At 36.0% G+C, this 21,333-nt stretch overlaps 1 protein-coding gene across 2 annotated transcripts in view; it reads right to left on the bottom strand.

Moving 5' to 3' along the window:
* SGO2 (shugoshin 2) overlaps positions 1 to 21,333 on the bottom strand; it is a 48,517-nt gene that overhangs the window by 11,207 nt on the left and 15,977 nt on the right. For both annotated transcript variants that reach the window (XM_047720830.1, XM_047720831.1), the window contains exons 5-7: positions 20,786 to 20,871; positions 4,926 to 5,056; positions 635 to 3,838 (exon numbers count right to left, since the gene is read on the bottom strand). In XM_047720830.1, the coding sequence (XP_047576786.1) occupies positions 635 to 3,838; positions 4,926 to 5,056; positions 20,786 to 20,871 (3,421 nt within the window). The remainder of the gene's footprint in view (positions 1 to 634; positions 3,839 to 4,925; positions 5,057 to 20,785; positions 20,872 to 21,333) is intronic.

Genomic DNA, 21,333 nt, shown 5'->3' with positions numbered 1-21,333 from the left:
TCGTTCAGCGTCTGCCTTCAGCTCAGGTCATGATCCCAGGGTCTTGGGATCGAGCCCCGCATCAGGCTCCCCACTCGGCAGGAAGCCTGCTTCTCCCTCTCCCATTCCCTCTGCTTGTGTTCCCTCTCTCTCTCTGTGTCAAATAAATACATAAAATCTTTAAAAAAATATATAAAAAATCCTACCTATCCTTTACAGCCTAAAATGCCACCCATTTCATGATGTCTTTGCAGGTTCCTCTTGTCCAAATCACTCCACATAATCTGTTAGCACACATGTGCTTTTACATTTTACATACATCACTGTATTTCTTGTAATTTTTAGGTACATGTATTCTGAGGAAAGGATTTGGTATTACTTATTTTTTAATCCTCTAAAACACCAAATCAGACAACTTTGTGGTAAAGGCCAAATCTGTTTTTTAGGTTATAAATATCCAAGACACTACTCTGTTATCTTCCAAAAATATTAAACTTTCTTTAAATTGCTTTATATTGTTTCTACAGTTCAGGCTACACAGTTAAATGACTGTTTTTAGCTCCACAAAAATATCAATTACAACAGAAAATACTTAACTGGTTAAGTGAAAAAGGACAGCACTTTCAAAACTTGGTCACTTCAGCTAATGACCTACCTATTTCTGATTTTTGTGTTCTCTGGTTGAATTTCATCCCTTTCATCTTCTCATATTCATCAGCACTTACTTGAAAGCTCGGTGAGCTCTCCAGGGCAAAATTTTCTTTTATCATCAGATTTTTACTAGGAGAAATACTCAGAGGTACTGAATCCTCATGCATACTCTTAAAGGATGATTCTTGTATGTTAGGTGAATATACCTGAGATAAAGATTTAAATGCGTCTTTGTAAAAGTCTGGCTTCATTTTGACAAGTCTCTCATTTTCTGAATTTTTTTCCTCCACAGCTTGTCCAGATTGAACTGATATTTCTTGGTCAGTGTCAGATATCACCTGCATTACCTTATGGCTATCCGAAGAAGGATAGATGGTCTTCCTTTTCTTCGATTTACATGCTGTTTTGCTTACTTTTCTGCTCTGGCACTCTCCTTCTTTTACCACTTCCACAAAAGGGGTATCTCTTTTTTCATTCAGAGTTGTAGAGCTTTCTTTCTGATTCTCCTGCAGGACCATGTGCCGCCCAGGATCAGAATCTGCTTCATTAGTAACATATTTTAAACCTGATTCTAGGAACACAGACGTGTATAAAGAATCTCGTGACTGCGAAATAGATTTGTTTTCACCTTTTGCGAAAATCTTTGCCTTGCCTGATGATTCTTTCCCATGCTTTTTAACTAGTTTGTAAGGATTTGAAATTTGATCACAATTTTCCTTTTCGGTACTATCAATTTCCATAGAGTATCCACTGATGACACCTTGACATTCAAGTCTTTGTTTAGATACATTTACTTGCAAAGCAAGATCTTTTGTATAGCTTTCTTGATCGCGCACGTCTTTATCATTACCCCCACGTATGTGGTACTTTTCAGAAATTATTTCTGTCTTCCGATTTATTTTCTGCTTAAGTTTCTTATTTATTTTTGATTCATTTTGCTGAGCAGGTTGTGTCTCAGTCACGGACTTTTTCAAAGCCAACACATTCTGTGTCTCATAATCGTATAACTTTCCATTATTGTGGGTGGAAAGATAAGCTGTTTGTAATTCACTTGTGACTTCTAAGTTTTCAGAAATGGTTTCTTTACCTGTTTGGGTTAGGGAAAAGAAGTTACCTTCTTCTGGGTCATATACACCTTTTTTTTTAAACTCATTTACTTGGTTCATTTCCACAATTATTTCTGTCTTCCGACTTACCTTCTGCCTGGGCCTCTTATTAATTTTTGATTTATTTTGCTCTGTAGGTGGCATATCAGTTACATGTTTTTTCACTCCTAAAATGTTTTGAATCTCATCATGACATAAGTTCCTAACACCTCTGATAGAAGCATCAGCTATCTGAAACTCACTTGAGTCTTCTAGGTTTTCAGGGATGATTTCTTTTTCCTTTTGGGTTAGAGAAAGTAAGTTATCTTTTTCTGGGTCTTGTATGCTTTTGTCATCATTTTCATATACTTGGTTGATTTTAGAAATGATCTCTGTCTTCCGACACACCTTTTGCCTAAGCTTATCTATTTTTGATTCATTTTGACAAGCAGGTTGCATATTTTGGATATGCTTTTCTACGCCCAGAACCTTCTGAGTCTCATAATCATATAGGCTTCCACTATCTTTGGTAGAAAGGGCAAGTGTTTGGAATTCACCTGGGCCTTTTATATTTTCAGGGATCATTTCTTTATCCTTCTGGGCTAGGAAGAAAGAACTACCCTTTTCTGGGAAATACATATTCTTGTCATTATCTAAATGATTCACTTCAGAAATTATTTCGGTCTTCCGATTTACTTTCTGCCTAAGATTCTTATGAACTTTTGATTCATTTTGCTGAATAGGGTACACATCAGTGATCTGCTTTTGCAAATCCAACACATTTTGGATCTCACAATCACACAGGTTTCCATTATCAATGCTGGAAAGAGCAGGTTTTTGAAACTCATCTGACACTTTAAGGTTTCCAGAGATGGTTTCTTTATCCTCCTGGGTTTGGAAGGAAAAGTCACATTTTCCTGGGCCATGCACATCTTTAGCAATATCCCCATATACTTTGCTTGTTTCAGAAATTACTTCTGTCTTCCGATTTACTTTCTGTCTAAGCTTCTCATTTATTTTTGATTCATTTTGCTGGGCAGGCTGCATGTCAGTGACGTGCTTTTTCAAATCCGACATATTCTGGGCCTCATAATCACATAAACTTTCATTATCTCTGGTGGAAAGATCAGCTGTTTGAAATTCACTTGTGACTTCTAGGTTCTCAGAAGTGGTTTCTTTATTCTTTGGGTTTGAGAATAAGTTAACTTTTTCTAATTTAGGAATCACAAATGTCTGTCTAGAAGCTTTACTTTTACGATAAGGTAAAGAACTCTGACCCTCATCAAATTTATTCTCCTGCAGGAATTTATCTGAACTTTGGGAGAAAGAATATGCTTCCTCTTGCTCATTTGTTACATGTATCCTTTTCTTTCTTTTATTACACTGTATGCTTTTTCTGTCGTCTTGATCAAAGCCATTATGAAGGGTTACTTGCTTCAGTATGTTCAAATGAGTCAGCTGCTCAGTATCGAAAATAAAATTTGGATCTTCTGACTCCCCTGCGCCATTCAAGACAACTGATCTTTTTTCTGGTCCATTTTCAACCTTTTCCTCAATATTGATACCTGAACTATTTTTAAATTGTCTCTTTGATCTTTCTCTCTTTTTGTCAGAGCTTGAATCTTTCACTTTTCTGAACGTTTTGATTCCACATTCATTTGATTTTTTATTGCTTTTATTTCTAGTCCCTGTTGAAACTGTAATAATTTTGCTTCCTTCACTAGCAGTTAAATCCATGTCAGCATCATACACAGTTTTCTGCAACGGAAAGTCATCACTGCCCTGAAATGGAGGCCTGTCCTCTGCAGTAGGTTCACTTGTAGACTCAGAGGAGTCAGGAAGGCACTGCACATTTCCTTGCATTTTAATATTCTTTGCATTGGTATGATCATTTATTTCATTATTCCAATTTAATTCTGGACTTGAAATGTGTTGTTGACCTAAGTCTGTCCTATGAGAACTGTCGACAGAAGGATTAGTTGATTCCTGAGATGACAGACGTTTTTTCCTTTCCGTCACATTACTGAGAGATAGCTCCTCCTCTCTGTGACTGACTGACTGGGCATTTTTCATCTCACTCATTGGAGAACTCATGGAATTTTGGTCTGAGTGGAAATGACTTTCTATAAAATAAAGGGGAAGAAAATTCAGAAATAAGCAATGACAAGGAATTTTTTATTTTAAACAAGTAAGATTAAAATAAGCAAGCTGTTTCACAGAAAGGATTCTGACAATGTGTACTCTGTTCAGATACTCAGAATCTACACTGATAAAAATAAGGTAGAATGATCAGAATATTCATAAGTCACATTTTACATTTGTATCTGTGGAAAATACATACTGAGAATTTACTGTTTTGGTCCCAACAGCAAGTATAGCTGACAGTAGAGCCATTAATATGTATTTCTAAAGTGGGAGGAGGCCAGCAAATGAACCCAAATAATACTGATGACTCTGATAAGGATTACTAGTGAAAGGCTTTGATAGTAAACTATCAGAAGTTTATATAAATTATATATACACACATACATTTTTATAAAGGAAAAACAATTCTAAGCTCTAAATGAAATATACTTACAGTTCCATAATCCAATTTGCAAATCTATGATAAACACACCAGCCAGACTCCCCTGAAGGATTATTATCTTAGAAATAACCATGTAAATAAAACATAAGTGTCATCATTTTCTCTGGCTCAACCATTATGCAGGCTCAAGTTTTTGCTTTGGCTCTGGTCTTGAAAAAGTCACAAAATCCATTTAGGCCCCTAGTTTTGTTGTTTATGAAAAGGAAAAAGGATGAAACTAAATAAATATATGGTATCTTCCAATTTGTAAGCTAATAAGATACCAAGAAAAGCTCTTCAGGCTGATTCCTTTCTAAATATTGCTCGCAAAATAACAGCATAGACCACTGTGGATCAGACATTTGTCAGCAGGTTTACTTAAAAATTATATTTTTTACCAGCAGTTTTAAATAGTGGAATTTAGTAGATCTATAACAGAAGAGATCTAACTTATTAAGTGTTTATACACCATGGGCCTCAAGAAGAAGTCTGATGAATGTGACTTTTTAATACTGATATTCAAAATTAATTTTAAAAATTTCACCCTTGGGAAGCATATCAACAATAGAAAAAGTACACCTGAATCATCTAAACCACACATATCATGATTATTTTAAGAAATAACAATTTGAAATTATACTGACTTGATAAAGGTTGTCTTGTTGATACCAAAGAGGGAACATCAGGTGGTATCTTTGCTAGAATACTGTCATCATGTTGCATTTTCTCTTTATCATCATCATCATCATCATCATCATTTGAAGTTAATGGAACTCTAAGGGCAAGTGAAAATGAATGAGGAATTTTATATTTTGTAAAAATTATTTAGAAAACTACACAGATAGTTCTTTTTATATTCCATTTATTTAAGATCCAACTACAAACCCACTCTGGTATCTTTTCATATTCAATTAAGACAATTATAGGTAGGAAAGAGATAGTTTCTGATAGCATGGGACCTGAAATAAAACAGGAATGCTTCTTACCCCCATAACCCCAGTGGCCTCAAAAGGGGGCTAATCACTGGTTGGCCTATTAGGATAATAGTACTAATGAAATGAATAAACTTCAAACATACTTACAAATACCCATATATAATACTTAGAACTTTCTTACAATTAGTTCTGTGGAATACCCAAAACTCTTTCTCCAGTTTCAAACAAGTATAATTGTATGTAAAGTTACATGTGAATTAAAGTTTGCTGTTTCCAAAAGGCATCCATGGAAACTAAAGCCATATTCCTAAAGGAGGTAAATCTACTCTAAACTAAAAGGGGGGGTAGGGGTAGATAGAGAAACCCACAGAAATAATTATATAAACTGACCTTGAATTCAAAGAATGAGGGTTAATATTCCTGAATGTTAAAGATTTTGCCGTGAATGCCAAACATATCACAGATATTTAAAAATTATTGATAATGATAATAATAAATATTGACAAATATTTGTTAAAAATTTAAAGGCAACTATTAGTAGAATAGCCATTGGGAGGAAATCTCTCTGCCACTTGAAACAAATTAACAAAAATAAACAGGAGAGAGGTTTTGTTTCTGGTAATGGACAAATAGCTATTTTTGAATCAACCCTATCAAACACAATGATGATAAATTCTGGATAAAATATTTTTAAAAATTATCTGAAGTAACTGAAGAGTAAACAAAAAGCAAGTAGATAATAAAGAGGGGGGTTAATACTTTAAAAAAGATGAATTTACAACCTCAGCCATGCCACATTTTTAAAAAGTTAAAAACCTATATTCTTGTTGATTCAAGGTAAGAATTAAGGACAATTAAAACAGCTGCAGGGGGCGCCTGGGTGGCTCAGTGGGTTAAACCCTCTGCCTTAGGCTCAGGTCACGATCCCAGGGTCCTGGGATCGAGTCCCGCATCGGGCTCTCTGCTCAGTGGGGAGCCTGCTTCCTCCTCTCTCTCTGCCTGCCTCTCTGCCTACTTGTGATCTCTGTCAAATAAATAAATAAAATCTTAAAACAAACAAAAACAGCTGCAGAAGTGTGTTTGATGGGGGAAATAACAGGAGAAGTAGAGAGGGGAACCCCAAATTTTGTGTGTAAACTCCCCCACCGCTCCCCCAATCTCTGGCTGACCCATAGATCACGTATATGGGAGGAAGATTCCAACCAGCCCAGCTAAGGATAAAAAACCCAAAATGAGATTTCATATGTTGCCCCTTACAGGGAAATAAAAAGCTTGAGTTCAGACAAGGCAACTGCCTACTAAAATAAAAACATCAGGGGTGCCTGGGTGGCTCAGGTCATGATCTCAGGGTACTGGGATCAAACTCTGCATAGGGATCCCTGCTCAGCAGGGATTCTGCTTCTCCCTTTTTCTCTGCTCCTCTCCCTGCTTGTGTGCTCTCTTTCTCACTTTCTGTGTCAAATCAATAAATAAAATCCTAAATTAAAAAAAATAATAAAATAAAAATCTTTAAATAGATAAATAACAAATTAATAAATAAAAAACACTAAACTTGGAGGAACACACCTGAACTCAGACTTTCTACAGCATACACTCACAATAAATCCAGGACACAATCCAATATTATTCAAAATATAAAGTGATAGGAAAAAGTGTTCAAACTCTAGAGAAAAAGATAACCAAAAGAGAATGCTCCTGATATAAAATGCTCACGAAATTATGCTCAATATGAAGATATTGAGCATGAAAGTATTCTCACTATCTTTAATCATCAGGGAAATCAAAATCAAAACCACAATGAAATACCACTTCATACCAACGAGATGGCTATAATCAAAAGGGTAGATAGTAACAAGTGTTGGTGAGGATGCAAAGAAACTGGGACCCTAACACTTTGCTGATGGAAATGTAAAACAATGCAACAGCTTTGGAAAACAATTTGGTGGTTCCTCCCAAATTTAAACATACAGTTCTACGACTCAGCAGCTCTACTTGTAGGCTTAAACTGAAAACTATGTCCACACAAAAGCTTGTACACAAATGTTCACAGCACCAATACTCATAATAGCCAAAAGTAAAATAGCACAAATGTTAATTAACCAATGAATGGATAAGCAAAATATGGTACAGGCAAATGAGAAAATTATTCAGTCATATAAAGGAATGAAGTGCTAATACATGCTACAAAATGGACAAAACTTGAAAATGTTACGCTAAGTGAAGGAAACCATACACAAAAGGCCACATATTGTGTGATTCCATTCATACGGAATGTCCAAAATAGGGAAAGTCACAGAGACAGAGAACAGATTAGTGACTGCCAAGGGATGGAGAAGAGGAGAATGGGAAGTGACTGCAAATGAACATAGGCTTTCTTTCTGAAGTGATGGAAATATTCTGGAATTAGTGGTGAGGACTGTACAATTTTATGACTATATTAAAATCCACTGTACACTTTAAAAAGATGCACTTCATGTTATGACAAATTGTTATGTGAATTATACCTCAAATTTAAAAAATAAGTGGAAGAAAATAAAGAGCAGACACCAATGAAAGATGAAATAGAATAGAAACTGACAATACTACAGCTATCTTGATAAATTAAAAAAAAAAAAAAAGGAGATACAAATTACCACTATCAGGGATGAGAGAAAGAACCTCACTACAGATGTGACAGGTATAAGAATAATAAGGGCATATTAACTTTATATACCAATAAACATGACTGCAAGAAATGGATGATTTTCTGGAAAAATAAATATTTTCTAAATTGACTGAAAAGGAAGAGAAAATCTGAAAAGCCCCGTATTTATTTAAGAAATCAAATTAATAATTAAAAACTCAGGTCCACATTATTTTCTTGTTAATTCTTTCAAACACATAAGAAAGAAATACCAGTTGCACAAACTCTTTCAAAAAATGCGTCAAGGGGGAGGAGGCAAGATGGCGGAGAAGTAGCAGCTGAGACTACTTCAGGTAGCGGGAGATCAGCTAGATAGCTTATCTAAAGATTGCAAACACCTACAAATCCAACGGGAGATCAAAGAGAAGAAGAACAGCAACTCTAGAAAGAGAAAATCAACCACTTTCTGAAAGGTAGGACTGGCGGAGAAGTGAATCCAAAGCGACGGGAAGATAGACCGCGGGGGGAGGGGCCTGCTCCCGGCAAGCAGCGGAGCAGCGGAGCACAAAATCGGGACTTTTAAAAGTCTGTTCCGCTGAGGGACATCGCTCCAGAGGCTTAACCGGGGTGAAGCCCACATGGGGTCAGCGTGGCCTCAGGTCCCGCAGGGTCGCAGAAGGACCGGGGGTGTCTGAGTGTCACAGTGCTTGCAGGTATTAGAACGGGGAAGCCGGCTGCAGAGACAGAGCCGAGGAGTGACTCTCAGCTCGGGGTTGCCTTGAACCGGTCGCAGGCTCGGTCAGCTCGGAGCACGGCCGGAGGCCAGAGTGACGGGAGTCAGTGGGGGCTGTTCTCTGAGGGCACACTGAGGAGTGGGGCCCCGGGCTCTCAGCTCCTCTGGGCCGGAGACCGGGAGGCCGCCATCTTCATTCCCGCCCTCTGGACTCTAGGGAAAGCGCTCAGGGAACAAAAGCTCCCGAAAGCAAACCCGAGCGGATTACTCAGACCGGCCACTGGTAAGGGCAGTGCAATTCTGCCTGGGAAAGACACTTGAGAATCACTACAACAGGCCCCTCCCCCAGAAGATCAACAAGAAACCCAGCCAGGACCAAGTTCACCTACGAAGGAGTGCAGTTTCAATACCAAGGAGAGCGAAGGAATTCCAGAGGAGGAGAAAACAAAGCACGGAACTCACGGCTTTCTCCCCATGATTCTTTAGCCTTGCAGTTAATTTAATTTTTTTTTTCTTTTTCAATTTTTTTTCTCTCTTCTTCTGCTAAATTTTTTAAACTTTTACCCTTTTCTTTTTTAACGTTTTTTAACTAGTTTATCTAATATATATATTTTTTTTTCCTTTTTATATATTTTATTTTATTTTATTTTATTTTTTCTTTCTGAACCTCTTTTATCCCCTTTCTCCCCCCTCACGATTTGGGATCTCTTCTGATTTGGCTAAAGCATATTTTCCTGGGGTTGTTGCCACCCTTCTAGTATTTTACTTGCTCCTTCATATACTCTTATCTGGACAAAATGACAAGGCGGAAAAATTCACCACAAAAAAAAGAACAAGAGGCAGTACTGAAAGCTAGGGACCTAATCAATACAGACATTGGTAATATGTCAGATCTAGAGTTCAGAATGACGATTCTCAAGGTTCTAGCCGGGCTCGAAAAAGGCATGGAAGATATTAGAGAAACCCTCTCGGGAGAGATAAAAGCCCTTTCTGGAGAAATAAAATAACTAAAATCTAACCAAGTTGAAATCAAAAAAGCTATTAATGAGGTGCAATAAAAAATGGAGGCTCTGACTGCTAGGACAAATGAGGCAGAAGAAAGAATTAGCGATATAGAAGACCAAATGACAGAGAATAAAGAAGCTGAGCAAGGGGCGCCTGGGTGGCTCAGTGGGTTAAGCCGCTGCCTTCGGCTCAGGTCATGACCTCAGGGTCCTGGGATCGAGTCCCGCATCGGGCTCTCTGCTCAGCAAGAAGCCTGCTTCCCTCTCTCTCTCTCTCTCTGCCTTCCTCTCCGTCTACTTGTGATCTCTCTCTGTCAAATAAATAAATAAAATCTTTAAAAAAAAAAAAAAAAAAAAGAAGCTGAGCAAAAGAGGGACAAACAGCCACTGGACCATGAGGGGAGAATTCGAGAGATAAGTGACACCATAAGATGAAACAACATTAGAATAATTGGGATTCCAGAAGAAGAGGAAACAGAGAGGGGAGCAGAAGGTATATTGGAGAGAATTATTGGAGAGAATTTCCCCAATATGGCAAAGGGAACAAGCATCAAAATCCAGGAGGTTCAGAGAACCCCCCTCAAAATCAATAAGAATAGGTCCACACCCCGTCACCTAATAGTAAAATTTACAAGTCTTAGTGACAAAGAAAAGATCCTGAAAGCAGCCCGGGAAAAGAAGTCTGTAACATACAATGGTAAAAATATTAGATTGGCAGCAGATTTATCCACAGAGACCTGGCAGGTCAGAAAGAGCTGGCATGATATATTCAGAGTACTAAACGAGAAAAACATGCAGCCAAGAATACTATATCCAGCTAGGCTATCATTGAAAATAGAAGGAGAGATTAAAAGCTTCCAGGACAAACAAAAACTGAAAGAATTTGCAAATACCAAACCAGCTCTACAGGAAATATTGAAAGGGGTCCTCTAAGCAAAGAGAGACCCTAAAAGTAGTAGATCAGAAAGAAACAGAGACAATATACAATAACAGTCACCTTACAGGCAATACAATGGCACTAAATTCCTATCTCTCAATACTTACCTGGAATGTTAATGGGCTAAATGCCCCAATCAAAAGACACAGGGTATCAGAATGGATAAAAAAACAAAACCCATCTATATGTTGCCTACAAGAAACTCATCTGAAACCCGAAGACACCTCCAGATTTAAAGTGAGGGGGTGGAAAAGAATTTACCATGCTAATGGACATCAGAAGAAAGCAGGAGTGGCAATCCTTATATCAGATCAATTAGATTTTAAGACAAAGACTATAATAAGAGATGAGGAAGGACACTATATCATACTCAAAGGAACTGTCCAACAAGAAGATCTAACAATTTTAAATATCTATGCCCCTAACGTGGGAGTAGCCAACTATATGAACCAATTAATAACAAAATCAAAGAAACACATCAACAATAATACAATAATAGTAGGGGACTTTAACACTCCCCTCACTGAAATGGACAGATCATCCAAGCAAAAGATCAACAAGGAAATCAAGGCCTTAAATGACACACTGGACCAGATGGACATCACAGATATATTCAGAACATTTCATCCCAAAACAACAGAATACACATTCTTCTCTAGTGCACATGGAACATTATCCAGAATAGATCACATTCTCGGTCCTAAATCAGGTCTCAACCGGTATCAAAAGATTGGAATCATTCCCTGCATATTTTCAGACCACAATGCTCTGAAGCTAGAACTCAATCACAAGAGGAAATTTGGAAAGAACCCAAATACATTGAGACTAAACAGCATCCTTCTAAAGAATGAATGGGTCAACCAGGAAATTAAAGAAGAATTGAAAAAATTCATGGAAACAAATGATAATGAAAACACAACAGTTCAAAATCTGTGGGACACAACAAAGGCAGTCCTGAGAGGAAAATATATAGCGGTACAAGCCTTTCTCAAGAAACAAGAAAGGTCTCAGGTACACAACCTAACCCTACACCTAAAGGAGCTGGAGAAAGAACAAGAAAGAAACCCTAAACCCAGCAGGAGAAGAGAAATCATAAAGATCAGAGCAGAAATCAATGAAATAGAAACCAAAAAAACAATAGAACAAATCAACGAAACTAGGAGCTGGTTCTTTGAAAGAATTAATAAGATTGATAAACCCCTGGCCAGACTTATCAAAAAGAAAAGAAAAAGGACCCAAATAAATAAAATCATGAATGAAAGAGGAGAGATCACAACGAACACCAAAGAAATACAGGCAATTATAAGAATATAGTATGAGCAACTCTACGCCAACAAATTGGACAATCTGGAAGAAATGGATGCATTCCTAGAGACATATAAACTACCACAACTGAACCAGGAAGAAATAGAAAGCCTCAACAGACCCATAACCAGTAAGGAGACTGAAACAGTCATCAAAAATCTCCAAACAAACAAAAGCCTAGGGCCAGACGGCTTCCCGGGGGAATTCTACCAAACATTTAAAGAAGAACTAATTCCTATTCTCCTGAAACTGTTCCAAAAAATAGAAATGGAAGGAAAACTTCCAAACTCACTTTATGAGGCCAGCATCACCTTGATCCCAAAACCAGACAAGGATCCCAACAAAAAAGAGAACTAGAGACCAATATCCTTGATGAACACAGATGCAAAAATTCTCGCCAAAATACTAGCCTATAGGATTCAACAGTACATTAAAAGGATTATTCATCACGACCAAGTGGGATTTATTCCAGGGCTGCAAGGTTGGTTCAACATCCGCAAATCAATCAATGTGATACAACACATTAATAAAAGAACAAGAACCATATGATACTCTCCATAGATGCTCAAAAAGAATTTGACAAAGTACAGCATCCCTTCCTGATCAAAACTCTTCAAAGTGTAGGGATAGACGGCACATACCTCAATATTATCAAAGCCATCTATGAAAAACCCACCGCAAATATCATTCTCAATGGAGAAAAACTGAAAGCTTTTCCGCTAAGGTCAGGAACACGGCAGGGATGTCCGTTATCACCACTGCTATTCAACATAGTACTAGAAGTCCTAGCCTCAGCAATCAGACAACAAAAGGAAATTAAAGGCATCCAAATCGGCAAAGAAGAAGTCAAACTATCACTCTTCGCAGATGATATGATACTCTATGTGGAAAACCCAAAAGACTCCACTCCAAAACTGCTAGAACTTGTACAGGAATTCAGTAAAGTGTCAGGATATAAAATCAATGCACAGAAATCAGTTGCATTTCTCTACACCAACAACAAGACAGAAGAAAGAGAAATTAAGGAGTCCATCCCAATTATAATTGCACCCAAAACTATAAGATACCTAGGAATAAACCTAACCAAAGAGACTAAGAATCTATACTCAGAAAACTATAAAGTACTCATGAAAGAAATTGAGGAAGACACAAAGAAATGGAAAAATGTTCCATGCTCCTGGATTGGAAGAATAAATATTGTGAAAATGTCTATGCTACCTAAAGCAATCTACACATTTAATGCAATTCCTATCAAAGTACCATCCATTTTTTTCAAAGAAATGGAACAAATAATCCTAAAATTTATATGGAACCAGAAAAGACCTCGAATAGCCAAAGGAATATTGAAAAAGAAAGCCAAAGTTGGTGGCATCACAATTCCGGACTTCAAGCTCTATTACAAAGCTGTCATCATCAAGACAGCATGGTACTGGCACAAAAACAGACACATAGATCAATGGAACAGAATAGAGAGCCCAGAAATAGACCCTCAACTCTATGGTCAACTAATCTTCGACAAAGCAGGAAAGAATGTCCAATGGAAAACAGACAGCCTCTTCAATAAATGGTGTTGGGAAAATTGGACAGCCACATGCAGAAAAATGAAATTGGATCATTTCCTTACACCACACATGAAAATAGACTCAAAATGGATGAAGGACCTCAATGTGAGAAAGGAATCCATCAAAATCCTTGAGGAGAACACAGGCAGCAACCTCTTCGACCTCAGCCGCAGCAACATCTTCCTAGGAACATCACCAAAGGCAAGGGAAGCAAGGGCAAAAATGAACTTTTGGGATTTTATCAAGATCAAAAGCTTTTGCACAGCAAAGGAAACAGTGAACAAAACCAAAAGACAACTGACAGAATGGGAGAAGATATTTGCAAATGACATATCAGATAAAGGGCTAGTGTCCAAAATCTATAAAGAACTTAGCAAACTCAACACCCAAAGAACAAATAATCCAATCAAGAAATGGGCAGAGGACATGAACAGACATTTCTGCAAAGAAGACATCCAGATGGCCAACAGACACATGAAAAAGTGCTCCATATCACTCGGCATCAGGGAAATACAAATCAAAACCACCATGAGATATCACCTCACACCAGTCAGAATGACTAAAATTAACAAGTCAGGAAATGACAGATGCTGGCGAGGATGCAGAGAAAGGGGAACCCTCCTGCACTGTTGGTGGGAATGCAAGCTGGTGCAACCACTCTGGAAAACAGCATGGAGGTTCCTCAAAATGTTGAAAATAGAACTACCCTATGACCCAGCAATTGCACTGCTGGGTATTTACCCTAAAGATACAAACGTAGTGATCCGAAGGGGCACGTGCACCCGAATGTTTATAGCAGCAATGTCTACAATAGCCAAACTATGGAAAGAACCTAGATGTCCATCAACAGACAAATGGATAAAGAAGATGTGGTATATATACACAATGGAATACTATGCAGCCATCAAAAGAAATGAAATCTTGCCATTTGCGACGACATGGATGGAACTAGAGGGTATCATGCTTAGCGAAATAAGTCAATCGGAGAAAGACAACTATCATATGATCTCTCTGATATGAGGGAGAGGAGATGCAACATGGGGGTTAAGGGGGTAGGAGAAGAGTAAATGAAACAAGATGGGATTGGGAGGGAGACAAACCATAAGTGACTCTTAATCTCACAAAACAAACTGAGGGTTGATGGGGGGAGGGAGGTTGGGAGGGGGGGTGTGGGATTATGGACATTGGGGAGGGTATGTGCTATGGTGAGTGCTGTGAAGTGTGTAAACCTGGAGATTCACAGACCTGTACCCCTGGGGATAAAAATATATTATATGTTTATAAAAAATAAAATTAAAAAAAAAATTTTTTTTCAAAAAAAAAAAAAAGGAAAATTATTCTTGCCAACTACACATCAACTGCAGTAGAAGCAGCTCTGATAGAGCTAAATGAAGGCTGTTTACTTGTCTGATAAAACACAACAACAAAAATCGCTTCACTTCTGAATTACTGCCATGTGTCATCGTGAGATTGTTTTTGGGAACATTTGTGTGTTTGTGTATAAATGTGTGTGTGTGTGCCTGACAAAATGTAAAAATATGTCCGTTACAAATTTACCCACTTTTTATCCATTAGGAGAAAATGTTTGAGGTTGGGGGAAAAAATGCTCCAGAATATCTCTGTAAAATATAAAAATAAATATATACTTGAATCTCTAAAAAGAAAAAAAAGAAAAAAATGCGTCAAGGGGGAATACTTCTTCTCTTGTTCTACAAAGCCAGCACAACTCCTGTTAAAACTCAAAGAGGGGGTGCTTGGGTGGCTTAGTCAGTTGGGTGTCTGCCTTCAGCTAAGGTCATGTTCCCGGGGGTTCTGGGATGGAGTCCCATGTTGGGCTCCCTGCTCAGCTGGGAGTCTGCTTATCTCTATGCCCCTCCCTCGCGCTCATGCAAGCACACACACACACACACACACTCTCTCTCTCTCTCTCTGTGTGTCTCACAAAAATAAAACTTAAAACAAAAAAAACCCTACTCATCAAAGATATAGTAAAATTATAGACCTATCCCTTATAAACACAGATAAAAAATTTAAAGTTATCATCACATCCATTAATATATAGTAAGAATAATACACCAAAACCAAGTGGAACTTATCTGAGAGATATAAATTTGGTTTAACACAAATTGAAGTCACCACATTACCAAACAGGTGAAGTATATCTCAATTTTTAAGAATAAAGGAAATAGGGGTGCCTGGGTGGCTCAGTGGGTTAAGCCTCTGCCTTTGGCTCAGGTCATGATCCCAGGGTCTTGGGATTGAGCCCCGCATCGGGCTCTCTGCTCACCGGGGAGCCTGCTTCCCCCTCTCTCTCTGGCTGCCTCTCTGTCTACTTGTGATCTCTGTCAAATAAATAAATAAATAAAATCTTAAAAAAAAAATAAAGGAAATAATAAAGAGCAAACACCAGTGAAATATGAAATAGAAGAAAAACTGAGAAAAAACATCGAAGAAACCAGATATAAAGGGGAAAATTCATGATTCTCTCCACAGATACAGAAGAAAAATTTTATAAAATTCAATACAAATTCATTATAAAAACACTGAGCAAATCAGAATAAGAAATGAATGTCTTTCTTCAACTTGCAAAAAAGGTGCTAACTTTTTCAAAAGAAAAGACAGAAGTTACAGACAATAAAATAATATCTTTAAATTGCTGAAAAGTAATTCCCAACATCAAATTTTATAATTGTAAACATACTCTTCATAATGAAGATGAAATAAGTATGTTCCCCGAAAAACAAAAGATGAATGAATGCACTGCCAGGACATGCACTGAAAGAAATGATGAAGAATTTCTTTCAGCAGAAGGAAAATTATTTTAAAAAGGACTATCAAAATGAAGGAAGCTTACTTATGAATTCTACTTCAATAAAGCAGGTGAAAACAACTGTGAATGGTAATGCAATTAAAAAATGCAGGAAGTGGGGCACCTGGGGGGGGGTTCAGTCAGATAAGCATCTACCTTCTGCTCAGTCATGGTCCTGGAGTCCTGGGATAGAGCCCGGCATTGTGTTGGGCTCCTTGTTCAGCAGGGAGTCTGCTTCTCCCTCTGACTGTCCCCTGACTGTCCCCCTTCTTGTGCTTTCTCTCTCTCACTCTCTTTCAAATAAATAAAATCTTTATTAAAAAAATGCAGGAAGCAATATGAAAAAATAGAAAAGTTAAATATGTAGGTAATTTAAGTGAATCTTGACTACACAAAACAATGAAAGTAGTAATTTGTGGGATTAAAATATATGTATGTATGGTATTAAAGAGTTAAAAAAAATCTAAGGATGAATGTTGCTATCACCAGAGTAGGAAGAGTAGAAGAAAACACGTTAACAGATAAAAAAATTAAATAATAAGTATTTTATTTAGAGAATGAAGAATATAAAACAAGTTGCTCAAATAGAAAATAGCTAGATGGCAGGTATAAATCCAATTATATTGTCAATGATATTAAATGCAAATATACTAAATATTCTAATTAAAAGAGATGTTACAATGAATTCTTCTTTTTAAAAAAGAAAGAACTTATATGCATTTTAAATATAACAGTTTGAAAGTAAAGTTCCAGAAAAAGATAAAGCAGGGAAATGTTATATCAGACAAGCAGACTTTAAAGCAAGAATCATTTCTAGAAATAATTCATACTGATAAACAAGTCATCAGGAAAACAAATCAATCCTAAACTTATATGCATCTACTAATAACTTAAAAATACGTAACACAAAAACTGACAAAACTAAGAGGAGAAATAGATGAAACCATAATCAGAGCGGGAGACGAATGCGTTTCTCTCAGGAGCTGATAGAATAGACAAGAGAAGCAAGAAGATATGGAAGTTCCGAACAATATAATCAATAAACATGACATAACTGACATATATAAAGTACTGCATCTAGCAACCACAAAATATACTTTTTATGTGCACCCAAAGTATTTACCAAAGTAGACCAAGCTGTGTCTTTATGCAAATGTTAATATATTTCAAAAGACTAAAATCATTTGATCTATGTTTTGTAAGTATAATGGAAATCAGCTAGAAATCAAAACCAGAAAGTACTTAGAGAAAAAAAAAAAATCAAGGTGATTAGAAATTGAATATGCTTGTTAATGATCCATGGGTTAAAGAAGATACCAGAATAGAGAATAGAAAATATTCTGAAGTTTATGATAAAAAGGATATGACATATTAATAATTGTGGGGTACAGCTAAAGCAGTACCTACACAAAAGCCTTAAATGCATATTTTTTAAAAGAAAGTCTGAAAATTTATAATCTAAACTAGCTCAAGAAACAAAAACAGTAATGATAAAAATTTGAAATTAAAAGAAAGAATAAAAATAAATATAAAAATAAATTAAAAAAAAGAAAAAGCAAAACAGTAAGAAGAAAAGAAATAATAAGGAGCAGACTAAATGCAACAGGAAATAAATATATTAAAAAGAAAGATCAACATAGCCCAAAAGACAATTCATTTAGCAAAGATAAATAAAACTGATAAATCCTTAGAGTAAAACTAATCAAGAAAAAAATTTATAAAACACAAATAGTCAATATTAAGAAAGAAAAAGAGAATACTGCATACCCTACAAACATTAAACATGTAACTAGAGCTATTATGAACAACTATATGTCAATAACTTGGTATTTTAGATAAAATGGACAAACTTTATGAAAAATTAACGAAGTTGACATAAGAAAAAAACAGAAAATCTGAATATTCCTCTATCTATTAAAATAGGATGTTATCAAAAATCTTTCCACAAGAAAAGTACAGGTCCCAGACAACTTCTCCCAAACTTAAAAGGAAAAAAAAATATTTACATAAATACTGATAGAAAACAAAAAAATTAGTGCACTATCAATTCACTTACCATAACCAGCATAATATAAATACCAGAACTTGAAAAATTATTACAAAAAAGAAATATAAAGCATCTTTATTATTAACATACAAGGAAAAATCCCTTAAAAAATTAGCAAGTAAAATTTAGTGATATATCAAAAGGATGTATCATCAGAAGCAGTTCATTGCAGAATTGTAATGGTGATTTAACATTCAAATATCAATTCTTAAAATTCATTACATTAATAGAAAAAATATTAAAATTACATTAATAGAAAAAAAGAAAATAGTAATATATTTTTGATAGTGACATAAAAAGCATTTGATAAAATTAAAAAGCCATTCATGAGAATCAGGAGTGCAAAAGAACTTTTTTTTTTTTTTTTAAGATTTTATTTATTTCTTTGACAGAGACAGATCACAAGTAGGCAGAGAGGCGGGTAGAGGGAGGAGGAAGCAGGCTCCCTGCTGAGCAGAGAGCCCGATGTGGGACTCGATCCTAGGACCCTAAGATCATGACCTGAGCTGAAGGCAGAGGTTTTAACCCACTGAGCCACCCAGACGCCCCCAAAGGAACTTTTTATCTGTTAAGGAGAATCTATAAGAACCCAAAAGCAAACATATTAAATAATGGGAACATAATAAGAATGTCCACCATTAGTACTTTTATTAATTATTGAACAAAAAGTCACTGCAACAAGATAAGAAAAAAATTAAAGGCCTACAAACTGCAGGGGAGAAGGACAAACTGTCCCTATTTGTAAATAATAAAATTATACTCATAGAAAATGAAAAAAAAAACCCTACAGATTAACTATTAAAATTAATAGCAAGGTCACTGGAAACAAGGTCAATATTCAAAAATTAGCTGTTATTTCTATATACTAGCATCAAGAAGAAAATGAAATTTTAAAACAGTAACATTCAGAATACCACTAAATATCTAATAAGTAGAAAAAATCTAAGATGTGGAATAACTATTCAAGAAATTATAAAACTGAGACAAAATATCTAAATAAATGATAATATACCATGTTCACAGATAGAACACTCAATTTTATTTAGTGTCCATTTCCCCCAAACTGAATTACACGTAATCCTAATCAAAATTCCAAAAGAGAGAGAGAGAGAGAGAGAGTGTGTGTATGTATGTATGTGTGTGTGTGTGTGTGTGTGTGTTTAAGTGCGTGTATGTATAAACTGGCAAGCTGAGTATAAAATTCACTTGGAAATGCAAAGGGGCCAAAAGAGTCAAGATAATATTCAAGAATAAAGACATAAATAAAAACAATGGAGGCCCACACTATCAAATATTGACTCATGATAAAGCTAGTGATTAAGACGGTGTAGTACTGACAAAACAACTCATGTACTAGGATAGTGAGTTCAGAAACAGATCCATATACACATCCAGTCATACAAAGTCAACAGGATTTTCATATGAAACAAATTATGACCCTTCCCTTACAACATACCCCAAATTCTAGGTAGACTGAAGATCTAAATGTAAAAGGGAAAATGCTAAAGCTTGCTATGGACTGATTCATTTATATTCGTCATGGTATAATTAAGCTTTCAAAAGAAAATGTAAGAGAATGCCTCATGGCCTTCCAACTGGTGAAGATTTTCTAAAAGGCCACAGAAAGTAGTAACCATGGGGGGATAAACAGATGAACATATACAGATACATACATTAGATTTTTATAAAGAACTTCTGTTCATCTAAAGACGCCATTAAGACTGACAAGGCAAGTCAAAGAGTAAAAGATAATGCACAAAGAATTTATATACAATGTATAAAAAGAACTGCAAATCTGTAAAAAAAAAAAAAAAGACAACCTAATAAAAAGAAAATAAACACATAGAAACAGGTGCCTAACTTCATTAATTATCACAGAAATTAAATTTAAAACCCCCACGTAATACCCTTCAGTATGGCTAAACTGAAAAAGACAGACAATAACAAGTGTTGATGGAGATAAAGAAGAGCAGGAATTCTCATATCTGGCAGTACGCAAGATAATGAAGATAGAAATAGTCATCAGATTTACCCAGCAAACGACATGATGCCAGTGGGGACCTAGGGGACAAGGAAAGAACCACAGAGCAGCAGGATACTACAGATGCTCGTGGTTACTCAGTTGATGGGTTGGTCTTCTTGCAGCTCTGGAGAAAGACCTACAGCAGGAAACTACAGACCATCTCATTCCTACATTCCTACATTACTCGGCAACTACACATTGATGAAACCCAAACCCTGGGTAACACACACAAACACTGAATGTGCTACGTAAAAATCTGAACACTCTGAACCAGTATAATTCAAACCCACGAAACTGAAGGTTCACCTTTGCTTCTTTCTTCTGTAGAGTCTGTGGGAAGCTGAATATTATTTTAGCTCTATTAGGTTATGCCTTCAATTTCTTTTATTGGTACAATGTTAACAAGTATTTCATTATTTATTTTAAAATGTTTTTCTATGTTTCGAGAAAGAAAATAAATAAAAACTAGTCAAAGTCTTACCTAGCTAGAAGTGTGCAAGTATTTAACCAAGTTTGAAGCAATTACCTCGCAAATGGAAGACGCATCAACGTGCACTGTTTACTGACCCGTTTCTTCTTGCTGGTTGACGGTAGAAAAGGACTCTGATGAAACTATTTTTGAAAAGGAAAAAGAAAATGAAAAGGAAAAATAATTTCTAATCTCATTAAATGTTGTTATTAAAGCACCAAATTATATAAGTATACCAATAGTAATACAACAATTCTGGCATTAGTCTTCAATAGTAGAAAGAGAATAGTGTGCTAAGGTTAAAACATAGTTCATCCTTTATCATGCCCCCCAAAATAATCAATACTAATATTTTGGTATATAAACTCCCAAACTGTCTTCTCTGCATATGAATAAATACATGTCATGTATACCCTACATGTGGTAGCTCTACATAAATATGCAATATGCTCATGTCTACATATGTATTATATTATTGCATTTTATAATCTATATTTTTTAATGAACTTGTAAAATTAACAGTCTGGGGATTTTGATGTATCTTTTAAGTTTTCACTTATCTATATTTTCTAAATCTTCTCATACATTTTTTGAAACTGTTTTAA

Source organism: Lutra lutra, chromosome 3 (assembly GCF_902655055.1).
Source record: "Lutra lutra chromosome 3, mLutLut1.2, whole genome shotgun sequence".
NCBI classification, from domain to species: Eukaryota; Metazoa; Chordata; class Mammalia; order Carnivora; family Mustelidae; genus Lutra; species Lutra lutra.
The sequence above is the reverse complement of the archived record's forward strand: the minus strand, read 5'-3'. Positions and strand labels throughout refer to the sequence as shown.